The 21,963-nt window shown below is 56.1% G+C and overlaps 6 protein-coding genes across 6 annotated transcripts; 3 read left to right on the top strand and 3 right to left on the bottom strand.

Moving 5' to 3' along the window:
• Window positions 1–235: 235 nt before the first annotated feature.
• On the bottom strand, window positions 236–1,769 carry KRP23_2569 (uncharacterized protein; the record flags this gene model as incomplete). The annotated part of the gene is made up of 6 exons (XM_067887322.1): window positions 236–502; window positions 584–638; window positions 714–973; window positions 1,040–1,105; window positions 1,170–1,304; window positions 1,365–1,769. The coding sequence occupies 6 exons, from the start codon at window positions 1,767–1,769 to the stop codon at window positions 236–238; spliced, it is 1,188 nt and encodes a 395-aa protein (XP_067749919.1).
• A 345-nt stretch (window positions 1,770–2,114) lies between these two features.
• KRP23_2568 (uncharacterized protein) lies at window positions 2,115–3,539 on the top strand (the record flags this gene model as incomplete). The annotated part of the gene is made up of 6 exons (XM_067887321.1): window positions 2,115–2,469; window positions 2,530–2,608; window positions 2,677–2,801; window positions 2,870–2,988; window positions 3,055–3,235; window positions 3,295–3,539. The coding sequence occupies 6 exons, from the start codon at window positions 2,115–2,117 to the stop codon at window positions 3,537–3,539; spliced, it is 1,104 nt and encodes a 367-aa protein (XP_067749918.1).
• A 488-nt stretch (window positions 3,540–4,027) lies between these two features.
• On the top strand, window positions 4,028–7,585 carry KRP23_2567 (uncharacterized protein; the record flags this gene model as incomplete). Its single annotated transcript, XM_067887320.1, has 1 exon — window positions 4,028–7,585. The coding sequence occupies one exon, from the start codon at window positions 4,028–4,030 to the stop codon at window positions 7,583–7,585; it is 3,558 nt and encodes a 1,185-aa protein (XP_067749917.1).
• A 7,666-nt stretch (window positions 7,586–15,251) lies between these two features.
• Window positions 15,252–15,997, bottom strand: KRP23_2566 (Tyrosine--tRNA ligase; the record flags this gene model as incomplete). Its single annotated transcript, XM_067887319.1, has 3 exons — window positions 15,252–15,708; window positions 15,778–15,818; window positions 15,902–15,997. The coding sequence occupies 3 exons, from the start codon at window positions 15,995–15,997 to the stop codon at window positions 15,252–15,254; spliced, it is 594 nt and encodes a 197-aa protein (XP_067749916.1).
• A 49-nt stretch (window positions 15,998–16,046) lies between these two features.
• KRP23_2565 (uncharacterized protein) lies at window positions 16,047–17,470 on the bottom strand (the record flags this gene model as incomplete). Its single annotated transcript, XM_067887318.1, has 6 exons — window positions 16,047–16,132; window positions 16,196–16,409; window positions 16,548–16,662; window positions 16,737–16,921; window positions 16,977–17,075; window positions 17,153–17,470. 6 exons carry the CDS (start codon window positions 17,468–17,470, stop codon window positions 16,047–16,049), a joined length of 1,017 nt encoding a protein of 338 aa, XP_067749915.1.
• A 180-nt stretch (window positions 17,471–17,650) lies between these two features.
• Window positions 17,651–21,751, top strand: KRP23_2564 (uncharacterized protein; the record flags this gene model as incomplete). Its single annotated transcript, XM_067887317.1, has 3 exons — window positions 17,651–21,058; window positions 21,130–21,269; window positions 21,367–21,751. 3 exons carry the CDS (start codon window positions 17,651–17,653, stop codon window positions 21,749–21,751), a joined length of 3,933 nt encoding a protein of 1,310 aa, XP_067749914.1.
• Between the last annotated feature and the right edge of the window lie 212 nt (window positions 21,752–21,963).

Here is a 21,963-nt window from a genome sequence, read left to right as displayed (position 1 = left end):
ACAGTTTTGATTCGAGATGTGTGAGCAAGGTGGATTGAACCTTTGCAGAAGTACTGCCGATGCAAATCGAAGAGAGAACTGACGCTCATGAAGTACAAAGGCGTGGAAATTGACTCTGGTGGTTTATCAAGCGCGCGTTAAAAACGGACAGTCGGCAAAATGAAAGTGGCTGGCCACCTCGGTGGGTAGCGAGGCACGGAACAAAAAGCGAGAAGATGCTCGCTCAAGCGGACGACTAGAGCTCTCCGAGAAGCGCGGTCACGTCCTCCACCGTCAGATCGCGGTCATCCTTCTTCAAAATAGCGCGTACCGAGTCGGAAGCCAGGTTCGCTACTGACATTGTCTTGTCCACGTAGTTGGGCAATCGATCCTGATTGGCGTCCACCCACCGCAAATATGTTAGCGACTGCTCCGGCGTCAGAATGGAGTGCAACATTTCCGTCTGTCGCTGGACGGCTTCTGAGCGTTGTTCGAGGCTTTTCTTCAGCTTGCTTAAATATGTCTGTTAAAGTGGAAAGCAAATCGTGATCAACAGAATAAACCAGGAGTACATGAATGCGAAGCATTTCCCTCAAGTACATACCACAGCCAGTGCCACCCGTCGGCGCTCCAACTTGCTACTCTTGACCTCGCCAGTTCTGTTGGGGAAGCACATTTTTTTGCATCAGTACATACACGGCGGAAGGATATAGCAGCAAGACATGGCCACTTACTTGTACAACGCTTTCAGCTTCTCATCCTGTTCGTAAGTGAGGGCGAGGTCGCTAGTCAGTGTTGACCACAACGTGTCCTTCTTCACCATAACGGGAGCTTTCTTCTTCTCCGGAGCGTCTCCGGCGTTTTTGGTGACGCCGTTGGCTTCCTCAAAGAACGTCTCCTCCTGAATGCTGAGCCACAGCAAGAAGCGGCAGTACGGAGGCAGCAGCAGGTTATCCAGCTGACGAAAGTTATAGTCCTTCACCGCAAGCCGTTCCTACAGATCGCGCAAAAAAGTTACACGCTATTCCACAGCTGCCGCAGTGGAGTTCTAACTCCTCACCACACTGTTCGGTCCAAAGCGCTCCTGAATGAGCATGATGCCCTGTCGAATCTTCTCCTGCACAGTCTTAACACAGCAAACACATGCGTCAAAACCCCTGCATCGATTACTCCAAAAACGCACAACATACCTCTTCCGAGCCGCCGCTCTTCATGTCCTCCGTGAGATTCTTCAAAATGTCCGACCGCACCTGGTTCAGCGCCTCGTCCGCGCGCTCCAAGTGGCTCGCGCGGGTCGCGTCGATGCTCTCTGTCAATTGAGACACCTACATCACGACCATCCATCAGCCTCATGCTCCTACAGCAACACACAGGGCAGCACGCACCTTCTCCTCCAGCAGCTCTAGGTACTGCTTCTTGCGGCGGCGGCTCTGACGCGCTGACTCGCGATTCCTGGCCAATCGCCGCTGCCGCTTCTCGTCCGTGTCCAGGCCCCCCGCGTTGGACGACGTCTCGTCGTCGTTGACGGCCGGTCGCAGCAACGAACTCTCCATGAAGCTACTCTGCGACTGCTGGAAGGAGGGGGTAGCCGACGCGCTGTTGGTGGGCGTCGTGGCCGGATTCGGGTCCCCGCCGAACGCGCGCTCTGAGGCGAGCGGCACTGTCTGCCCCAGCGTGAACTCGGCCGAGTTCACTGCCGCTACGGGGCGCGTCTGCGGCATCTGCTCGGCCGCCACATCCGCCGACAGGAAGTAGCTCAACAGGTCGTCGTCTTCCGCCGTGAGGTCCATGGCCCCGAGGTGTCTTGTTAATTGTTTGACGTGTGGAGGTCGCAAATATGACTTGATTTCAGTATGCCGTTTTGGTGCTCTCGTTATGCGCACCCCTATACAGAAACCATGTCAGAATTGGCCCCCATCACAAAAATGTGGTCCGTGTGAGTAAAATGACCAAGCACGGGCATATTCTCCATCGTAAGCTTCGTTACTATGCAACATTCTTTGAATATTCAGTCGTTTACACCGTTTTCATTCGGCGGCGTAGGTTTTCTGAGTGATGGTCATTCCTTCTCTTGCTCAGGAGCTGCTCACTCGGAAGGAATCCCGGCACCGCGCAAGAGCTGCACGAACCCAATCATGGCGCAGGTGATAAAACTAGCGATGGAGGCGCCCGACATGAGCGACTCGGAGGTCAGCTCGCTCTGCGGTAGCGAGCTGGAGCTGGAGATGGCCTGGGGAGAGGGCCCCATCGCCCCGCTGCGCACCGAGGATGACGGCGCCGCCAAGAAGGCGCTAATCGCGGGCGTGGAGCGCTCGGGTAGCAACGGTAACGGATCCAGCCGCGCGCGCACGCCGCAGAAACGCGGCAGTGAGTCGCCGCTCGCACGCAGTAAGCGCCTCATCAACATCCACCCGATCCGCTCGGCCGGGTACCTGTCTAAGCCCAATGAGCTGCCCGTGGGCGTACGCAAGCAGCAGCGCTGGTTTAACGGTGAGAAAAGGGGTAAAAGTGATGGCTTCCATTGTAGATACTGAGGAGTAGTGTGCACAGACCATCACTTTGGCAACCGAGCGGCGTCCACGCGGTTGGAGGATTTGATGGAGCACATGGACATCAACGTGGAGTGGAGGTGTGTGATTGCAGCCATTCTGATTGGTTTTGCGGATTGGTGACTGAACTATGGGTGGTATGTGGCAGATCGAACTTTCAGAAGCTGGCAGAGCCTCAAAATGAAGAGCTGCAGACGGAGTTCCGCCAAGGAGGAGGTGCTCGTGAGAACCGATCAAATGCACCACGCAATCGACGCAAAGATGAATGGAATGGTGGGTTGGTGAAGTTGAGGTGGAATTGTTTTTTTGCTGATGTCTTATAATATTATTGTCGTTGACAGATGCCGAGCAAATGTTTACTCGTGTTGACCGCCGCGCGCGGACGTTGATGTTGCGGTCATTCAACTCTTTTGCTCCGTTTATTGAGGCGGTGGAATACGTGGTCTTACACTTCATCCAGGTATGTAAAGAATGCTGTGTGATCGCAAGCAGTGCACTAAGTGATTGCTTATCGAAATTTGCTCAGTGGCGAGAGGTACCATCGGAGCTGGAAGTCGCAACTCCGCTGTTCCGCATGCTGAAGCACCCGATCGAACTGATGCGCGCGAACGAGAAGGATATGCGGTTGATCTTGCCTCTGATGGACTCGGCTTTCCACCGACTGATCATTCACAGCGTTTGTCAGTTCTACGGCGTGCGATCACGAAGTGCGTATCTCACTTACTCTTGTTAATGATCGCAAGCTAAAGTTGTGTGACTTGTTCAGCCGAAGCTAACCGCCGCCTGAGCACGAAGATCATGGTGCTAAAGAGCCCAAAGAAGAAACTCGCTGCAGTCGATCTGGTGCAGATTTCGCTGTGCGAGTTCATTCGCGAGACGCGTATTGCCAAGCGCAATGTCATAGCGACCTCGCCCGAAACAGTCGTCGACAACAACCGCACGCTGGAACTGCAATCCAAGAGCAGCGAGTGCAGCGACGGTTTTTGCTTGGTGGAGGCCCCGCAGGTCTAACTCGGTAAAACACAGCAGTGAACCTCACAGAAGGCAACGTGCGGCTCATATTAGTGTCACGCCGCTCGAAAACGTAATCAGGATTCCATCTGGCTTCAACCACCTGTGTCACATGTAAAAGTCCTCGACTAAAGTCCCCAAGAATCTCATGGGCACAGCAGCAATGGCCGACACCTTCTAGCCATTTCTTTATCTGCGATCACCAAGTTGATGCAGCTTCGCTGCCTAGAGAAAATCTAGCGCTCTCGGTAGCGCAACCACTTCATAACCAGACCAGACTGCAAGCAGCAATTGCACGCAGGCACGTCAAGTCGACTCTCTGTTCGGGCATCATCTGGATTCCCAAGATCGTACTTAGTGCACTCCTATTTTTTGCGGGGGGAGCGCTCCGTTGTTGAGCTTTTCACCAGGAAGCGGAGCCCGCGCACACGCAACAAGTCGCGCACAGGATTCGAGACGCCGCGAGGGCCACCCAACACACGCGACAAATGGACCAGAACGCGCCAGAGGCTGAGGTGCAGCCCACGCCGCCGCCCGAAGTCGTGGTGCCCGTAGAAGCCGCGCAAGAGATAGAAGCAGTGGATGCAGTTGCGACTGAGGAGACACCGGAAGATACCGCGCCTGCAGAGGGAGAAGAGCCGGCAGGGACACTGTCCAATGCAGCGGCCGATGAAGATAAAGCGGAAACGGAAGTTCCGGCGGAAAATGAGGCAGTAGAAGAGCAGGGGGCAGTAGACACCAACGATGCGGGGCAGCTCGAGCAGCCGTCGATTGTCGAGGAGCAACACGCGGGTGAGGGGGATGATGCTGAAGAGCGTGGGGTGTTAGAAGCAGAGACGGCAGAAGCAGAGGAGGAGCAGGAAGATCCCCCCACTCCAGACAATGAAGACGCCGTCAGTGATATCGAACCTGTTGAGGAACAAGTTGCTATGGTAAAGGAGACTACAGAAGAAGAGGTGAAGGAGCAGGCAGATGCTGATGCTGAGGGTGCTGAGAAGCTGGAGGATCCACTGACGATTGTAATCCCGGAAACTGCGTCCGTGGACGCTGTGGAGGTGCCGATGCCGGTAGAGGCTGATAAGCCGGAGGTTCCTGCACTGTCCATTGACGCTGATGCCCCCGCAGAATCTGCAGCCGAGGAGCAGGTACCAATTAAAGGTTTTGCAAACAATTTGGTCGCTGATGAAGCAGTGGCGACACCTGAAGTGGGACTGCAATTTCCCCAGGAGCTGGAAATGCCTGTAGCTTCGCCAGCTGCGGCACCAGATCTGCTTGTTGCTGCATCAGATATGATGGACACAGAGAACGGCAGTGAACCCGTAGCCATCGAAGCCGAATCGAAAGAATCTGAGCAACAAGAGGCAGAGAATGGAGACAAAAACGCGGAGGACATCTCTAGTGAACACGCGACCATCACTGCAGTGGCAGAAGGTGCTGAGAAAACCCCTCTTGATGCCAACTTGGAAGAAGTCCTAGCGAGGATCCGAAAGAAGCTGCCCTGCGAAGCCGTCGAAGTGATGGAGTCAGGCGAAATCCTTGTTTTGCCGAAAGGCTGGTCCACACGCCAGAGTAAAACCAACGACGGCAAGACTTACTACGTATCACCCTACGGACATACGCAATGGCTGCGTCCTCCCATGAAGACTGGTGTCATCTACAACTGGGTACACGAGATTGAGGTGACATTTGGACCAGGTCGGCTAGGACTCAACCTCAAGCAAATTGCTGGGATTCCTGGTACGGAATTCACAGACCTCCAGGTCCACATTGCGGAAATTTACAAGTTGCCAAATGGAATGGCGAGCCCAGCAGAAATTTATAACTGGAGCGTCAAGCCTGAAAAGCGCCTTGCAGTGAATATGCGCGTTACAATGATGAACGGGGTTTCGTTGACTGGGTACACGTATTCGGAGGTTCTGGAACTGCTTGCGCGGATGGTGCGTCCTGTACGCATTAAGTTTGCCGATATCTCTAAAGGTATTGTGGGTCGAGTTGAGGAACAAATTCCACATGAAGAGACTGAAGAAGGAAAAGAAGCTCGTGCAGCACGAGTAATGCAAAACTCGCTGCGTATGGAATATTTCCAAATCATGGTTTCGTTCGAACTTCACAAGCAAGTGTGGGCGGCGACAAAGCGCCACACGCATTTACAGATGCTCGAGATTGAAAAGAAGTGTGAGGTTATGGAGACGCAAGTCGAAGGGGAGCAGCAGCATCAAGAGTCCTTGGAGAAGGAGCGTGAGCATATGATTCAGGAGGCAGAATCGCTCAAAGAGATGATCAAGCAACTCGATCAACAAGCAGCCGGTGAAATCGAATCACCAGAAGTATTAAGGACCGCAGAGTTGGCACTGCGAACCGGAGAACTGGAGAAGGAAGTTATCGACATTATCGCTGAAAACGATGAACTGCAGACAGCTCGGGCCAAAACCGAAGAGACCCTTGACAACCTGCAAAGGGAATTAGATGAGTATGGAGATCTCGACGTGGATCCGAATGGCCAGTACGAGATCAAGTTTTTCTCGCCGGCGTTTTTGGGCTCCATGGTGCATAGAGGATCCATCGACACTCGCGCTGAAGATGCTCGTGAACGTCTTCTAGAGAAAATTAAAGCGCAATGCGATCATCTGGAAGAAGAAATCCAAATGGAGGGGGAGCGATCTAACTTCGTGGAATCGGAGATTCACCAGTTTCAGAAGCAAATGGACGTGGCAGCAGAAGCCGTCAAACGCGAGGATGAGTTCATTAGCGGTGAGCGTCCGCCCCAAATGATCTTTCTGGAGAACAAGATCGCCTTGCTGCGGAAGAACCTGCATGAAACGGTGGTCGGAATTGCGAAGGCCTCAAATATCGGAGATCAGCAACAAGCCGATAACCTGTCGATCCGACGAGCTGACTTGAAGGATGACCTGAAGACAGCACTGGATGAAATGCGGCGAATGGAGAATGAGTTGAACGTGTTTTTCGATGTCGATCAGGGCAAACCGATTACGTTGCAGCATGCTGACTCATCTATTGACACGGTTGATGTTGACGAGGCCCCGCATGAGCGCATGTCGGAGACATCGCGACTGCAGAATAAGCTGGCAAGGCTCCAAACTCAACTGCATGAAACAGTGGTTCAGCTTGCAAAGGCAGCAGGCGAGAAGGACGAGACGCGAAAGAGTGAGCTGAGCAAGCGGCGATTACAACTGAAGGACGAAATGAAGGTGGTGCAAGACCAGTTCCAGGTGCTGACGAATGGAACGCTTAATGTCTCAACAAAGGGAGGTGACTCGTCCGTGAGGCCTTCTATTGCGGGCCCACCGATGATGCAGGACGTTCCTCGGAGATCTACCGGTGGCTCTCGTGCGTCGCTTGGCGGTGGTGTCCGAGGCTCAATGAGTGGTAACAGGGCATCCATTGGTGGCAACAGGCCTTCTGCTAGTGTTGCCCAACGAGTGTCGGAACGATTCGATCCTAGCCCAAGCCGCCGAAGCAGCAGCAGTGCGTCTATGGCGTCACTGACGCAGTCTCACGACTCGAATTCGAACCAGATCCCACGTGATGGATCGATGCCGAAGATGAGTGGCATCCTCCGGAAGCACCCGACTCATTCCAATGAGAAGGGTACATTCGGAAATATGTCGCTGCGCGGAGTTCGCGAGCGGTGGTGCAACATCGAGCCGGACGGATATCTCCGATACTACAAGCGGGAGGGCGATCGTGAACCGCGTGGATCGATCCCACTCAAACACAAATCTCTGGAGATCCTGCACGGCAAGGAGGTGGGCAAACCGAACGAGTTTATGATCTCTTCGCCCACGCACCAGACACGAATTGTCGCGAAGACCCACGAAGACATGCTGCGGTGGGTGAAGATGCTGGAGCTTGCGCATTCGTACTTCATGCAGCACAACCTCGGATCCGCGGACGGTGGTCACGCCCAGGGCAGCGTCTCATCTTCCGTTGGCAGTAATGCAGACCACTTGGCAAACGCAGCGTCACCCGAGTCAGGAGACGCAGAGCTTGCGTACAGGAACCAGCGAGCCACGCTCGGCTTCTGATCGTGTCCAGGGCATGTTTCAACCCCAGTCCGACCTTATTCAATTTGTTACTCAAGCAGGGTTTTGCTACCGGTAGTTTCCCGTCGTGCACGACACTGTAGACATATTTATTTGGCAGTGACGACACTAGTGACGAACAACATGTTGCACCCTACCGGTAAATATTAGGTCCACAACAAACAAACTTTAGGCTCCACTTGGAGTACGCGATTCAAATACAACTACACAAACGACAGACAGATACACCTTTTGTCTTCCACCTGGCCAAAGTTGCCTTTTAAGGTTGAGCTTGAAGCTCATTTTGGGACTAGATATGGAGTTCAAAATGTTTATTTACAAATGCAACCACATGTCGAGCATGTGATTGGTGGATACTCTACATTCGACATCAGGACCGCCAAACGCCAACTGCCAAGCTCGATGCGCCGCAGTCGTCGGTGTCGTCGTCGCCGTCGCTGTCCCCCCCCCCCCCCCCCCCCCGAAGCGACTCGCACTAGCCTGTGTCCCACCAGCGAGTCGATGGGGTCCGCGCTGCTGCAATCGCTTTGACGGCCACCTCCAATTGGCATTCGCGGCGGAGGACGCCATCCACGTGCAGACGCTTCGACTCGACGCTCTTCGAGACGACGGGAGGAAGTAGCTGGAGAGCTCGAGGGGATCAACGGGAAGAACCGAGAGATAAGGAAACGCGCGGTTGGGGTGTTACTGGACTCACTCAGAGAGGGAACCGAACGCAAGGCGATGGCTGTTGCGTACTTCGAAAGTTGGTCGGAGCTCCAAGTGTATGCTGATGATCTGCAAGCGTTCCCCACCCAAGGCCTGAGCGAATTGACTGCACTGCGTCGAAAGTTTGAGGATCAGAAGTACGTGTGCGATGCTGGCGTTGCGCAAGCGGGGAAGGTCCAAGCAGCAGTGGCGAAGTGCGTGTGTCCAGTGCTTCGGGCGCGGCGTCGGGCAGCACCTTGCTTCGGGCGCGGCGTCGGGCTGCACCTTGTCGGTGGGATCTTCTGTGGCTGACGGCGGCGATGTTACCGTGAGCAGTGGCTCGAGTGCTGGCTCCGCGGCGGGCGATATTGTGCTGGCCGGTGGTTCGTCGTTGGCGGCGTCTTCTTCTACGGGAGCAGTGGCAGGCGCTGTTCGGTTGCAGGGCGGCAGCTCTGCTGGAGACGATGCCGGCGGTGTGGTGGTGGCTCTGGCTTCGTGCAGGGTGGCTTGGTGGCCGTGCTGAGAGGCAGCGGCAGTGATGCGTCCGCAATGAGTGGCAAAGTGTCGGCGGGTTTCGTCTGCTGCTGAAGCCAACGGGTCCGTGGAGGTGAGCAGTGGTGCTTCTACCGGAAGTGTATCTGGCAGTGTGACGCTGGGAACCGGCAACTCTAGCTCCACCACGTCCGTGTCGGTGCGTGTCGGAAGCAGTGGTACCTCGTCTGTGAGTGGTTCTGTGGCGTTGTCTAGCGGCACAGGTGCTGTCAGTGGCAGCGTGACGGTGTTCAGCGCGCTTGTGGTGGGCCCAAGCAAGAGTGGCGAAGTGTCTGTTCGCACAGGCAATGCTGCTTCTGGCGCATCAAGTTTGCTGTCGGTCGTAGTGCGAGTGCATCGAGCGGCTCTGTAGTGGTGGCGAGCGGTGGTGTTGTCCCGCCGGATGCAAGTGGCGTGGTGGATCGACTGGCAGTTCTAGCGCTGGCGGCGGCTCTGTGTCCGTGTCGTCTCGCGAGGACGGCGTGGCGAGTTTGTCTAGCGGCGGTCGCCGCAGCGCTGTCGGTGGCACAGTGGATTTTGTGTCCGGCGCTAGCACGACCAGTAGTGTGGGCGGTGACTCTGTGAGCGTGCGCAGCGGGTCTCTGGCCGCGTCTGCGGGCGTTGGGGGTGCGGTTGCCTTGTCCGGTGGCGCGAGCTCGACGGGGGCTGCAGCTGGAGGAGATATTTCTCTGGTCGGCGGCGCAAGCGGGGCTGGTGTTGGTGGCGGCGTGGACACTTCATCTGGTGCGGGCTTGCTGGGCAGCGGCGGCGACGTCCGCGTAGCAAGCAGTGCTTCTGCGAGCGGGGCCGCCTTGAGCGGGTGTGCGACGATCGGGAGTGGCGCGTCGGTGGATGCGGCGTCGGGGTGGCGACTTTGTTTTCCGGGTCTTCGGATACAGCCAGCAGCGGCGGGTGGTTTGTCGGTGAAGTCTGGCGCAAGTGTCCTCGTGAGCAGCGGCGTTCCGGTTCCGGTTCCGGGGACGTGCGTGGTGGTTCTTCACCGCCAAGCGGTTCTGCTGGCGGTGTTCGCGTGTCTGGCGGTTCGTCTGGCAATAGAGCAGGCTGTGATGTAAGTGTTGGCAGCGGTAGCAGTGTGGCTGGCAGCGGTTCTGGCGGCAGCCTGAGCCTGATGCAAGGACGATAGCATGAATGTAGGCAGCGATGTGGAGTTGCGTGGACAGCTCGTCTGCGGCGTAGAATGTGAATATCGCCGGGTCTGCGCACTTGCAGGGTGCGGGAGGCGACGTGTCGATCGATGGCGGGGTGTCTGTAGCGAGTGTGGGCGGATCGGTGTTGCTGACGAGGGCATATTTCGCCAACATTCAGAAAAAGAAGGAGATGCTCAACACGTTCAAGGCGCAGCGCAAGGCCGCTCAAGACGCAACGGTACGTTGTATTCAGCCACTTTCAGTGCTTAAAGCAGCAACTAACACCGTCTGCTAGCATCTTCAACGGATTGAATCGAGCAGAGATTAGAAAACCAAAGTCCCAAGGTTGAATCAAGGGTAGCAACGACGAGAAGATCGAGAGCAAGCAGCAGTACGTGCCGCTGCAACTGCCGAGCGCCAGGAAGATGATCAAACTGCGTCTTTAGTGCAGCATTTTTGCGCGACACAGATCCAGACATTTGCTCAGGTATATTGGTTCGCGAGATGTTTGAGTAGGTGAAGATCGAGTTGGTCGTAGCCAGCTCGTTCGTCCAGACAGGTGTGCGCGGGTTCCTCGTTCGAGTCGAGTTGCAAAAATGTATTGGCACGATGCGGCCTCTGTGCATTTGCAGCGTGTGGCTGGAGGTTGGTTTGCTCGGCGGGCAGAACAAGCCAAGCAAGTGAGAAGTCTTTCCCAGCGCTCGTGCTTGGTCGTGTGCGTCTTGTTGTGGTTTTCACGAGTGACTCTGACGACGAGTGGCATATCTCGATTACTCGGCGGAGAGAGTGTGCACAGTTCCTGCGTTGCGGTGTCAGTGATACCCGTCGGTCGACTTTCAGCACGCCGCATGATGGTACCCCCCCCCCCCCCCCCCCCCCCCTCGCATACCAGCGCTACTGCTCGATCGGCTTCATTTATACTGTGCAACCACTGTCTCCGATGAGTATTCCCGAATTTCAGCCGAAGTTGGTGTCCGCGCTAGAACGGAGCGTAAGAATCACCGAAAATCCACCACGACGTGTGCTTCGTCGGCATGCTGTGCGAGTACCAGGAGGCCATCAAACTGACGCATCAGGAGAGCGTTGGGTATTTTACCCTTGTCGAGCGTCACGAGCGTGGAACATTTGAGGCTTCTTTTTGCGTTCCTGGATCCAAGAATGAAGGCACAAGCTCTTCAATATCGTGAACCCTGCGTGGATCAATTGTTGGTACTACAAGAAAGCGAGATGGGGGCCAGTCTACCGGTGGAGTTGTCCTGGCAGCAAGCACTACCAAGGAAGCAAAGAGGTACCACCGCCAGGTCGTGCACCGCTACTTTGCTTGGGACCGCAACGGTGGTGGAGACCATGGATGCGTCGATGCGTGCTTGCCGTGCAGGCGACAGAGGTGACTCCAGCGCTTGGTATCGAGCAGAGGACAACTAGTTAACAGGAAAGCACTGCAATGTTTGAGCATCACGTACCATCTCTGGGTAACGGAGGCTGTCCGAAGTAGCGGTTGTATCGTGCACTCGTCTGCTAGACGACCGAGACACAGAAAGTGACAGTGAAGAGGATGATGGCCACCAAAACGAGTTTGTTGACGGAAGAAAGCGGAAGGTCTACAGCTACGATACAGAAGCGCTCGTGCATCGTGGCAGCTACTGCAGAGAAGACGCTACAGAAGAGCTCGCGCGTTATGGCAGCTACCGAGCGAATGGGCTATATGTGGTTGTCTGTGTGAGCATGCGAGCTCAGGTGGTCCGAGACTTGAAACCTGCACCTGTGTCGCCAATGGGTCGTGTGCGAGAGCGCGATTCATTCATGATGAAGCTTCACGTGTACCGTCCAGTGTCGAGCAGTAGCGCCGTTGCTGAACGAAGTTCAGCAACGGCGCTACTGCACTGGACATCTGAAATGCTGGTTGGTGCTGGGCTCTGGGCTCTGGGTTGCTGGACGAGCTGGCCAAGCGCCAGAGCGTACGCTTCAACTCGGCCTCGGCCTCCTCCGTAGTGCCCCAGTCGCTGCTCAAGCTGCTGACCGCCAGCTACATGCACGTGAGGGCGGACACGCGGGTGACGGCGCTGCTGGGCGACCGACGACTCCTCATGACGACGCAAACACAAGACTAGTGCTGCTCTACTTCGTCCTGTCGCGACCTACTACCTTGTACTGCAAGTGCCAAGTCCGCCTTGTGGCCACTGGGGTATGATGTTGACCCCGTAAAATACTCACTGACGTCTGGCAACATTGCATTGGATTGGAGGTTATGAGAAGCTGAATGGAATCACTCTACGGGCGTACTGTTGGTCTCCGCTAGCAGCTTCATGAACGTCTTCTTCTCGGTTTTGCTGGGTTTCTTTGACGAGCCGCTCAGAAACGTCTGTGAAGAAAGGCGGAGTATTGAGTGCAGTTCCAGCTAGAATGGCGAGCAGGTCTGCTGGAATATCTAGTTGAGACGGAGCGAATGCAGAGCAGGAAAAGCGGTTGTGGTCCGCCTTGACTTTCTCGTGTCCTGGCTCAGCGTCGGCAGCTAGCGACGAAGCGCCAGCGTGTCGACCACAAAGTCCTCGCGCACAGTAGCAATCGGCATCGAGTACATGAGCCCATGTACGATCGGGCGCTGTGGTGCTCCTTATGTTGACTTGCACCAAGGAGTGCACTTGGCTCTCTTTCGGCACGAAAGTGCGTGGCTCGTGGAACACTGCGGTCGCCACGTCCAGCAGCAGCAGCAGCAGCACGCTCCCGAGCTAGCTGCATGAAGCTCTTGTAAACTGCTCAGCGGATACAGTGCAAAGGCCTTGCGGGGCGCCTTTTGCACGAGCTCGGAGCCCTCCTCGGAGGCGGCAAGCACCATCTTGATCTCGGCAACCTGCAGCAGAGCCGTGTTAAACTTGTGCAGGAGCAACTTGTCCCAGTGGAAACGTGGGGCCCGGAGCGCCCAAGGTTTTGAAGTTGATTGCCACGTGGCCTGCAGCATTTTCTCAAGTCGAATCATCGGCGGTGCTGCACTTTCTCGCTCGGGTTTGGCAGTGTGGGGTTTTGCTCATTCCAGAACTGGAGCCGAACCAAGCAAGCCAAGCCCAAGACGACCATGGTGACCGAGACGTACTTTCGCAAGGCTTTGGCGCAGAGCAAGAACAAGCACTCGCTACTGGAGAAGCACTCGCAACTGGAGGAGAAGCACGCGCTGCTGCAGGACGAGCACGCGCAGATCAAGACTAAGCACGCGCTGCTGGAGGACGAGCACTCGCAGGTCAAGACCGCGCACTCGAAGCTGCAGGAGGAGTACGCCGAGCTTCTGAACGAGCGCAACGATCTGGAGGGCGACACGTGGCTTTGGATGATGCAGAACAACAAGCTACAGGCCCAGCTCAAGGAACTCCAGGCCGAGCACTCTAAATGGAAGGCTGCATGCGCGTCGCTCGTGAAGGAGGTGGAGAGGAAGGTTCTGGAGGAGGAGTATTTGGCGTATCTGGCGCAGGAGTATCACCAGACGCACTGGCCGGTGGCCAAGGTGGCCGAGCTGGAGGTGGAGCAGGAGCGCCAGCTCGCGGAGGCCCAGCAGCTAGCCAAGGAGCGGGAGCAAGCGCTGATGGCCAAGGTCGCGGCGCTCGAGAGCGAGGTTGGGTCGCTCCAAATCACCATCAAGCGCAAAGACGACGACTTCACGCGGTTCCGCCAGTCCAGCGACGAGGCCACATACCTACTTACAAAGCAGCTGACAGAAGCCAAGGCCGAAGCCGTGCAGCACGAGGAGGCGATCCGGACGCTTCGCACGGCGCTAGAGAACGGCGTGAAGACGGCCCCGGCCACAAGGAACCTGATCAACCAGAGGCGGTTCACCACGCCCGTGGAAGGGCCAGCGCAGACACAGCAGCGCAAGACCCCAGTGAAGCTACAGGAGCAGAGGCTGCGCGAGAAGAGCAGCAGCTGCAGCAGACCCGTGACGACGAGCTCCAGGAGCTCGACAAAGGCGACGGCGACGGCTGCGACGTTGGAGGAGGCAGTGGCCGAGTCCGTGGAGATGCCAGCGCAGACGCTGCAGAATCGTTTGCGGAAGTTTGAGCTGGAGAAGAAACAGAAGATCAAGGCGCTGCAGGAACAGAGGCAGAGACTGCGCGAGAAGAGCACCCGCTGTGGCAGTCCGTCGACGATGAGCACCAGGAGCGCGGCAAAGGCGACGGCGATGCCTGCGACGTTGCTGAAGGTGCCAGCGCAAACGCAGCATCGCCCGGTCCGGAAACAGGCGTTGAAGCAGCCGAACGAGACCAAGCGTGCTCCGGCAAAGGCGACGTCTACTTGGGCTCAGTACAAGAGCAAGAGGCTGGAGTCTTCGTCTGCTGCGACATCGTCTACGTCGTCATCGCCGGAGATTTCTCCGCGATCGGCAGCGTAGTCGAAGAAAGCTGGACCTGGACTGCTGCGTGACGGGTGCGGCGGAGCAGATCAAGCTTGTCGACAAGTTGCTGGAATGGTTGGCGTGGAGAATTGGTACGGCACTCATCTCTGCCTCGTATCGTGGCCGTTCCGCGCGACGCGGGACTCATTTCTCCCGGCGTTCCAAGCAACATGGCAGCAAGCGGCACCGCAAGCCCAGTTTGGCGAGCAGAGACCCATTGCTCTCTGTCGTGGCTGGTCTCTCGTGGAAGGCTCCTGGACGTGGAGCGCTGAGGCTCGGTAGGCCTCACGTGACGTGCGCCAGCAGTCTCAGTTGATCGGGGCTCATTACCTCCGTTGAAGTTGCAGATGCTGGCGTGCTTCACGTGAGGTGCGGGCGTGGTGTGGTGTGCTTTCGAAGTGGTCGACGGGGACTCATCACTCCCTGTTGACCACTTCGACCGTCCACCCGCCTGCTCTTCTACCTTGCTGCGGCGCTTGCGTCCGATGCTTTCTTCGTGGGATGTGCCTCGCCGAATGGACTTCTGCAATCGACAATCTCGACGCAGTCCACCCTGATGAGCAAGCGATCAGGCTAGCTAGGACCCTCCTGAAGACAAGTTTGCAGTTTGCGATGAGCATGTGCAGATCGTAGCGAGCACATAGTAGCAGTAGTATTTATTGAATCCATACAGCATTTGCTCTCACCTTTGTCTGTAGTAAAGCACCCTGGGTTGTCTCGACGTTAGCACAAAAGACGACCAGCAAGAACCAAGTGCTGCAACACACAGAACTCTTTTTTATTTAATGATACGAGTGTGGACAGTTCGTTCCTACAGCAGCTAGCGTTCATTTCCACTCGATGCCCGATCCTTGTCCGTCCTCTCCATCAGTGGTCTCCGTCCTCAACATACTCCATGAACTCACTCATGGAACTTGTCCTCGTCCTCGCTCATGTCACCGTAGACGCCGTGCTTGTCGTCCACCATGTACTCCCAGCCCTCCTTGCCGTGCATCACTTCGGTCATGTCGGTCATTTCGGTCATGTCGGTCATGTCGGTCATTTTGGTCATCTCTGTCAGAACCTTCTCAGCAGCGCACTTCTCGGGGGCCTCGTCATGCTCGGCCACAATGTCCCGGAGCTCATCGACCTGGTGGCGAAACACAGCAACGCAACTCACCTCGCTGTTACGAACAAGCTCAATGCGCGAGGCAATGTTGCCCCACTGGTCGCTGCCTCCGATCTGCGTAGCGCAGCCGTCATTCCTGTACAGATGCAGGAAAAGCTGATGCGAAAAGTCGAGGAAACTCGTGCCCTGGTCCGTCTCCAGCCGCTTCTTGACGCCGTCGCGCTGCAGCACCGCGTTCACACGGAAGGTCCTGCACCAGCCTCACCACGTCAGCTTTAACTCGCCATACAACCACCCCCCTTTCTGAGCTGCACCGCACCGGTCGATGACGTGACCGACGAGACCAATCTTCAGTTCGTCCTTGAAGCTCGTCACGCCACTCTCCTTTCCTTCTGCTTGTCGGCTTTCTGCTTGTCGGCTTTCTGGCGACGTTTCTCCAGGACCTTGTTGCACTGCGTCTCCGACATAGCGGCGAGCTTCTCGTCCTCTGTCGCAGCCTCAGCCACCGCCTCTTGGGCCTTGGCGTTCTTCTCCGCCATGCGAGCCTTGGACGGGGCCTCCTCGTCCTCGAAGAACAGGAAGGACGACTCAAGATCCCGCGACAGCACCGCCGTCGTGGTCTCCACCAGCTTTGCTGTCCCCGCCGGCGCATTGATATCGGCCGCTGCGGCTCACTGGCATTGCAATCCACAACCGTCAGTCTCCTTCTGCCCAGTCAATCAAGTGGCGCCACTCACCGGGGCGGGTTCGTTCGTGTCCAGCAGTCGGCAGTGGGCGAGACGCATGAGGTTCTGGGCTCTCACGGAGCCTGGGGCCTCCACGGCCCGTCGAGCAGCAGCTGCCCTCGTAGCAGCAGCACATTGGCGATGGCCAGCAGTCGGCATGGCGCATGCCGTCGCACGGGCCTCCCAGGAACTGGCGCGGCGTCGGCGAGTGCGCCACCAGGTCGCTCTGATTACAATACTCAAGTGGTAATACTCAAGCTTGAAAGAAGAGGGACCTGGAGGGCTTGTGGATGAAATCCTACTGCTTGTTACTACTTGCTGCCGACGTGGTGGTGGTCGTGGTTCTTTCTGGAGATGCACGTACTAGCAGCATAAGTACTGCTGTCTGGGCTTGAACACTTTCCTTGAGGTCGCGCAGAGACTGCAATATCTCGTTGTTCGTACTATTCGGTTGGGCGTGAGGGGCTTCGCATGTTTGTCTGGAACTTTTAAGGGCATCAGCGATCTTCTCCATGCTATCACGCACAGCCATCACCCCTTCCGCCAAAGTCACCGATTTGTGACGCTTTGATGGTCGCTCATCGCGCCAGCCTTGACGCCGGTCATTCGAAACCCCCGTTTGCCTTCCTTCAGTTTCCGAGTCCTCAGTCTGAACCGCTTCTTGTTCGTCAAGTTCGTTTTCATGATCACGTTCGTGTTCACGGTGTGATTCGAGATCACGGACAGCACCGATTCGGCCTGCATCACTTGAGTAAAATGCGTCACTTTGCATATCCGAAAGATCAGACCATACCTCACGCATAGTATCGTAGCACGGCGGCTCGTGCAGGGTCTTCTCGGTATCTTGTTGGGCGGCGCGGTATGCTCTGTATTGCTTCTGCATGTATTTGATCTGGCCACCACGACGAAGATAGTGTCAGTATCTTTCACTACAGCGCCCACAAGCGCATCAATGGCAAGACGACCTACCTTGGACTTGCACTGAGTGGGTTTGACGGTGATATCACTTAGGCGAGACACCTCGGAAGCCAGCAGAGCCCACGCACTACTCAGCTGGGCCGAGCTCTTGGGGCCTTGGAACCTGCTCTTCATGTCCTTAAACCGCACTTCTAGCAGCACTTTTGCGGCGAGTGTTGTCCACGCAAACGTGTCCTTTTCAGAATCTACCTCGAAGTCGCCAGCGGTGCCTGGCGTCTGGGTCGGAGCAGGTGCAGACACAGGTGATAGAATCGCCGGCAGTAGTGGAGTGGTGCCTTGGCGGCGGGGGGTACGACGTGACTTCACCATAGCGCAAGAATGGATTCTTCTGTTTGAGCCTACTCCATCTCGACCAGCCCTTACAACTCACTATCCAATCATATTCCTCTCTCCTCCCATACTCACATCCTATTCGTCCGTTCCCAACGTCGTTATATTGGATCCACGCCGGTACCTGAGTCACAACTCCAGTGGCCAGAGAGGAAGAGCATGTTTCGAGCGCGCAAGTTCGAGGAGCTGCCGGCCAAGCGCGCGGGCGCCGGGCGGCTGCCCGCCGACGTGCTCAGCGCCAGCAAGCGCCAGCGACTGGAGCACTGGGACGCGCTGTACGCGCCGCGCTCCGGATCCGTCGACGAGAGCTGCGCGCTGCTGGCGGACACACACGCGTGCACCATCGTGGAGACCGCGTCGCTGCCGCCCCAGGTTCTGGAAGAGCTGCGCAAAGAGTGGCCGCGGCTGCCGCAACACCAGCGCCACCAGGTTCGCTGCTGCCGGGTGTCGGTGCCCTCCGCGCGCCACCGTAGTGGCCGCCAGTGGGTCCCGTACTTGGTCTTCCCCTTACGCACCAAGGTGCTGCTGTGGCAGCAAGACAGAGGCAAAGTGATCGCCCTGCAGATGCCGGACGAGCTCGAGCCTGATGAGGTGCTCCACCCCTTCCTCTTCGCCCTGTATAGCCAGAGCCTGAGCCTCATGGTCGTGGGCAAGAGCGGCATCGTCCTGTTCTGGGAGGACATTGAGCTCCCGTACGAGAGCGTGCCCCTCAGTGTGCAGATCCCCCTTGGGGCTGATGAAGAGGTGGTGACGCACCCGAACGCGGCCAGGACGTCCGTGGAGGGAGGCGCCCAAGACGACGACATGCACGACGACGCTACTGGACTCGTGTGCTGGAGCAACCAGGGCAACGTGTGGGAGGTCGCGCTGGAGGACCGACGCATCCGCGTCCGGGCCTTTGAGAAGCAGAGCGCCGGCTTCTTGTCGGGTATCACCAAGTCGGTGTCGCAATTTTTCTTCTCGTCCACCGCGTCCAGGTCCGGAGCTGATGGAGGCGAGCTGGATGTGAACCAACCGATCAAGTACCTGCGCGTGCTGCCTTCGGTGATGGGGGATGGAGTTGCTTCGAGGAGTAGCAGTGGAGAGGTGGACGAGACGTCGGATATGCTGGTGCTGTTCCAGGATGGCATGCTGGAACGACGCACGTTCAGCACAGGAGATGTCATGGATTTCTCGACCGTTTCTCAGTGGCACTTCGATGCGAGCCGGGTAGCTATCAGCTACTTCAGTGACAACTTTCCGGACGCTCATCTGGCCAAAGTGTACGTTGTCTCGATGCCATACGTGCAGGAAACGTGCTTCGCACTCCTGGTTGCGTTCGTGTGCTCCTCGTCGCGAGCTGGTACCAATGCGAAGGTCAAGTACGCGTTATTCCAGTTCTCGCTCGGATCGGGAGACGATGACGCCCCACCCGAGCTGGAGTGGGCATGTATGCTGGGCTTTGAGCCAGCCTTCGACGAGCAGGGTGGTGGTGACCGGTTCTTCCAGGTGGAAAGCTATTCCATTACGCGCGGCGCTTTGTACCTTGTGTGGACGCAGATGCAGCCGATTCAGTTTTCTACCATTCTGTTGCCGCAAGCCGGACAGACCAGTGTGCGCTCGGCAGCTTTCCCTCTTCAAGGTGCTCAAGGGCGCCTGGCCCTGGCTTTTGGAGCTCGTATTGAGCAGAGTTCTTTCGACAACAACGCAGTGAAGGGTTCCATATCGTTTTTGCTGATGGAAGAAGACCCGAAAGCGCCGAGCGGGTCAGTGTGTGTGGCTACGGCCTCAGATATGCAGAAACTGGAACGCTTGGCAGCCCCGGTTCCATCTGAGGCATCTGTGGAGAGGACTCGGCGGCGGCGTGAAGAAGCAAGCTATTATACTAGCGAATCCTCTCACTTCCTGGGCGAGAATCTTGGTGTGGAAGACTATGCTCGTTTGATCTTGACGCACTTTCATGATGACCCGAACTCCGCTACCGCACTGCGTATTAGTGCTAGGGATATCGGTGCCGTCGCTCAGGCTGCTGTCACTGTGGATTTTCAGATCTTGGATGCTAAGCCGTCGTCCGGATTGCGTTGGGAAAAAGAATCAAGCGATGACACCCCAGTCCAGTCCGATGCACAGAGGAATGAAGCCGACATTTCTTCCGTCACACCTAAGCTGGTGCGGTACCAGCTAGAAGAAAAGCGAAATCGCCATGCGGCATTTATGAAGTTCTTACAGTGCCGGTGTGGCTCAGTCTGGGAGTTTATTGGGGAGTCTGATGAAATCATGCGCCACCTGACAGAGAACGAAGAGAAGCTGCAAGCTGCAATTGCGCTCAGCAAGTTCCAGTCGTCAATCCAGTCTTCAAGCTCTGTAGAGGATGAGACTTCATCAGAAGTCCAAAAGATTCAACGCCGACTAACAGGAAAGTTCCTCCTACACGCGATAGAGAAAACTGTCGAGAAGCGCGGCTACCAGAAAGAACAGCTTCGCCTCGCGGGGTACAACTCGTTTGACGTCTTTTATTGCGAAGTGAGCAAGATCGCTGAGCTTTTCCAGCTGTTGAGTGACGAAGTGCAGATCCTGGCTACCTCCATTGGCGAAAGCGACTCGACATATCTTTATGCGCTGTTGGAAAGTGGGTGTGCGATGCTAAGCATGCTCTGCACTCCTGTGCAAAGTTCTCCTGCTAGTTTTTCTCTGACAGGGAGTTGGGCATTCACGCGTGAAGTGCGAGAAGTTCTGGCGAATCAAATCTCGCGTCTGTCTGTTCTTGCTGGCTACTCGCAGTCGGAATCGTCAGGCAAGCAGATCCGCTGGCAGTACGACGAATTGTTTGAGCTCACTGATCAAATTCAGAGACTAGGAACCGTCTTGCTGGATGACTACGCTCGGTTTATTCCCCTTGCTTCCAGCGATGAAGCAGATGAGCTGCGCAAGGAAGAAACGTTCACCAAACGAGTGACACTGAATCCTTTGATATATATCGCGACTCAAACGCTGTCCCTGGAGAGTGACATCGCAGTTGACTTTGACCAAGACGGTATGGTCACTCGGAAGCGAGCGGATTTGTTCAGTCAGTGCGTAGAGCTGTGCGAGAAGTACCCGTACTTCGAAGGCATGGTCTATTTGGTCTTTGTTGAGGACTCGGAGAACTTATCCAAGCTGGATTGCGTCCTTGGTAAGCTCCCAAAGAGCCCTGCTTCAAAGAGACTCGAGTTGTACTGCAAGAAGTTCGAGGGATTCGATGAGTTCATTTTCTGCTGGTACAACGGCGAGGTTCGGAATCCGTGGGCGCAGCAAGGAGCCAACGCATCTTCCCCAACTATGATGGCGTATTTACTTGCTCACTCGCAGATTTTTGCGCCGTCACTGCACAAGTTTATGAAAAGCCGTGAGCATTTGAGGAAGCATCGCTGGCTGACAGCAGTCTCGATCGAACGGTACGATCAGGTGGCGACACTTACGCTACGTGAAGCTAAAAGCGAGCAGCGATCGTTGCCGAAGCGCAAGACGATGGCTAGTATTGCAAAGATCGCCGCGTTTGCTTCTCCAAGTCTATCTCATCCAGAGAGGGTCCAAGAGATTAACCACGAGGTACGTATCCCCGATTCCAGACCACCCTTCGTGAAACGCACAGGTACTAAGTGTCTATTTTGTGCATGCAGCTTGTCCGCGGCAAGCTTCAGGAGCTGTTGTTACAACTGCCGCTGAAGGAGCCTATTAGCCCCCAACCGCTCTCACCTGAAGAACTGGTTCATGTGTGCTTGTCATCGGCTCTCTCCGTCGAGAAAGACGACCCCATGAGGTAATGTTCCAGCTTTCCCAAGAATTCGTGTCTACCTTGGGTGCATTCTTTGGATGAATTCTTACAGATTACCTGTATTTCTTCCTCTGTTCTACAGAACCAACATTTTCTTGATGGCGCTAGAAGCGCTAGAGACCTTGGCGATGGACCCATTGACCGAGGAGTACGAAGAGATGCGTGCCGGTGTGTGGCAAGCCTGCATCGTTGATGACGGTGAGCTGTGGGACACTCTGTCCGCCGAGTCTGCAGCGGGCGTTAACGAGGAGAAGCTGGAGTCACTGATGCGCCAAACGCTTCTTTACAAGGCCATGAACGAGTATGTATCGCGACCGGAGCATTACAAGCGGGACGTTGCCACCACATCCGCATTGACGATTGAGGTTATTCGTGAACTCGTGCACCGCGAGGGTGATGTCGACTCAGTCGTGAGCGTCCGTAGCCAACAGCTGCTGATCAAGACTCTGCACTTGGCGCTTCAATAATCCACCGTGTGCCAGGTCGGTAGAAAATACAAACAGAATCTTTCGACATCACCGTTGCTGTCTACCTAACTGGTACCGGTACTCTCAAGCACGAGAAGTGGCATTGCTCATCGCTCGTCACAGTGGTGACGAAATCCAATACAGCCACTCGGCAACAGCGGAGATCATAAAAGTGCATATAGCAGCGACAGCGCTACCTCCGAATGACGTCG

Source organism: Phytophthora ramorum (genome assembly GCF_020800215.1).
Source record: "Phytophthora ramorum isolate Pr-102 chromosome Unknown Phyram_PR-102_s0002, whole genome shotgun sequence".
In the NCBI taxonomy this organism is placed as follows: domain Eukaryota; phylum Oomycota; class Peronosporomycetes; order Peronosporales; family Peronosporaceae; genus Phytophthora; species Phytophthora ramorum.
The sequence above is the reverse complement of the archived record's forward strand: the minus strand, read 5'-3'. Positions and strand labels throughout refer to the sequence as shown.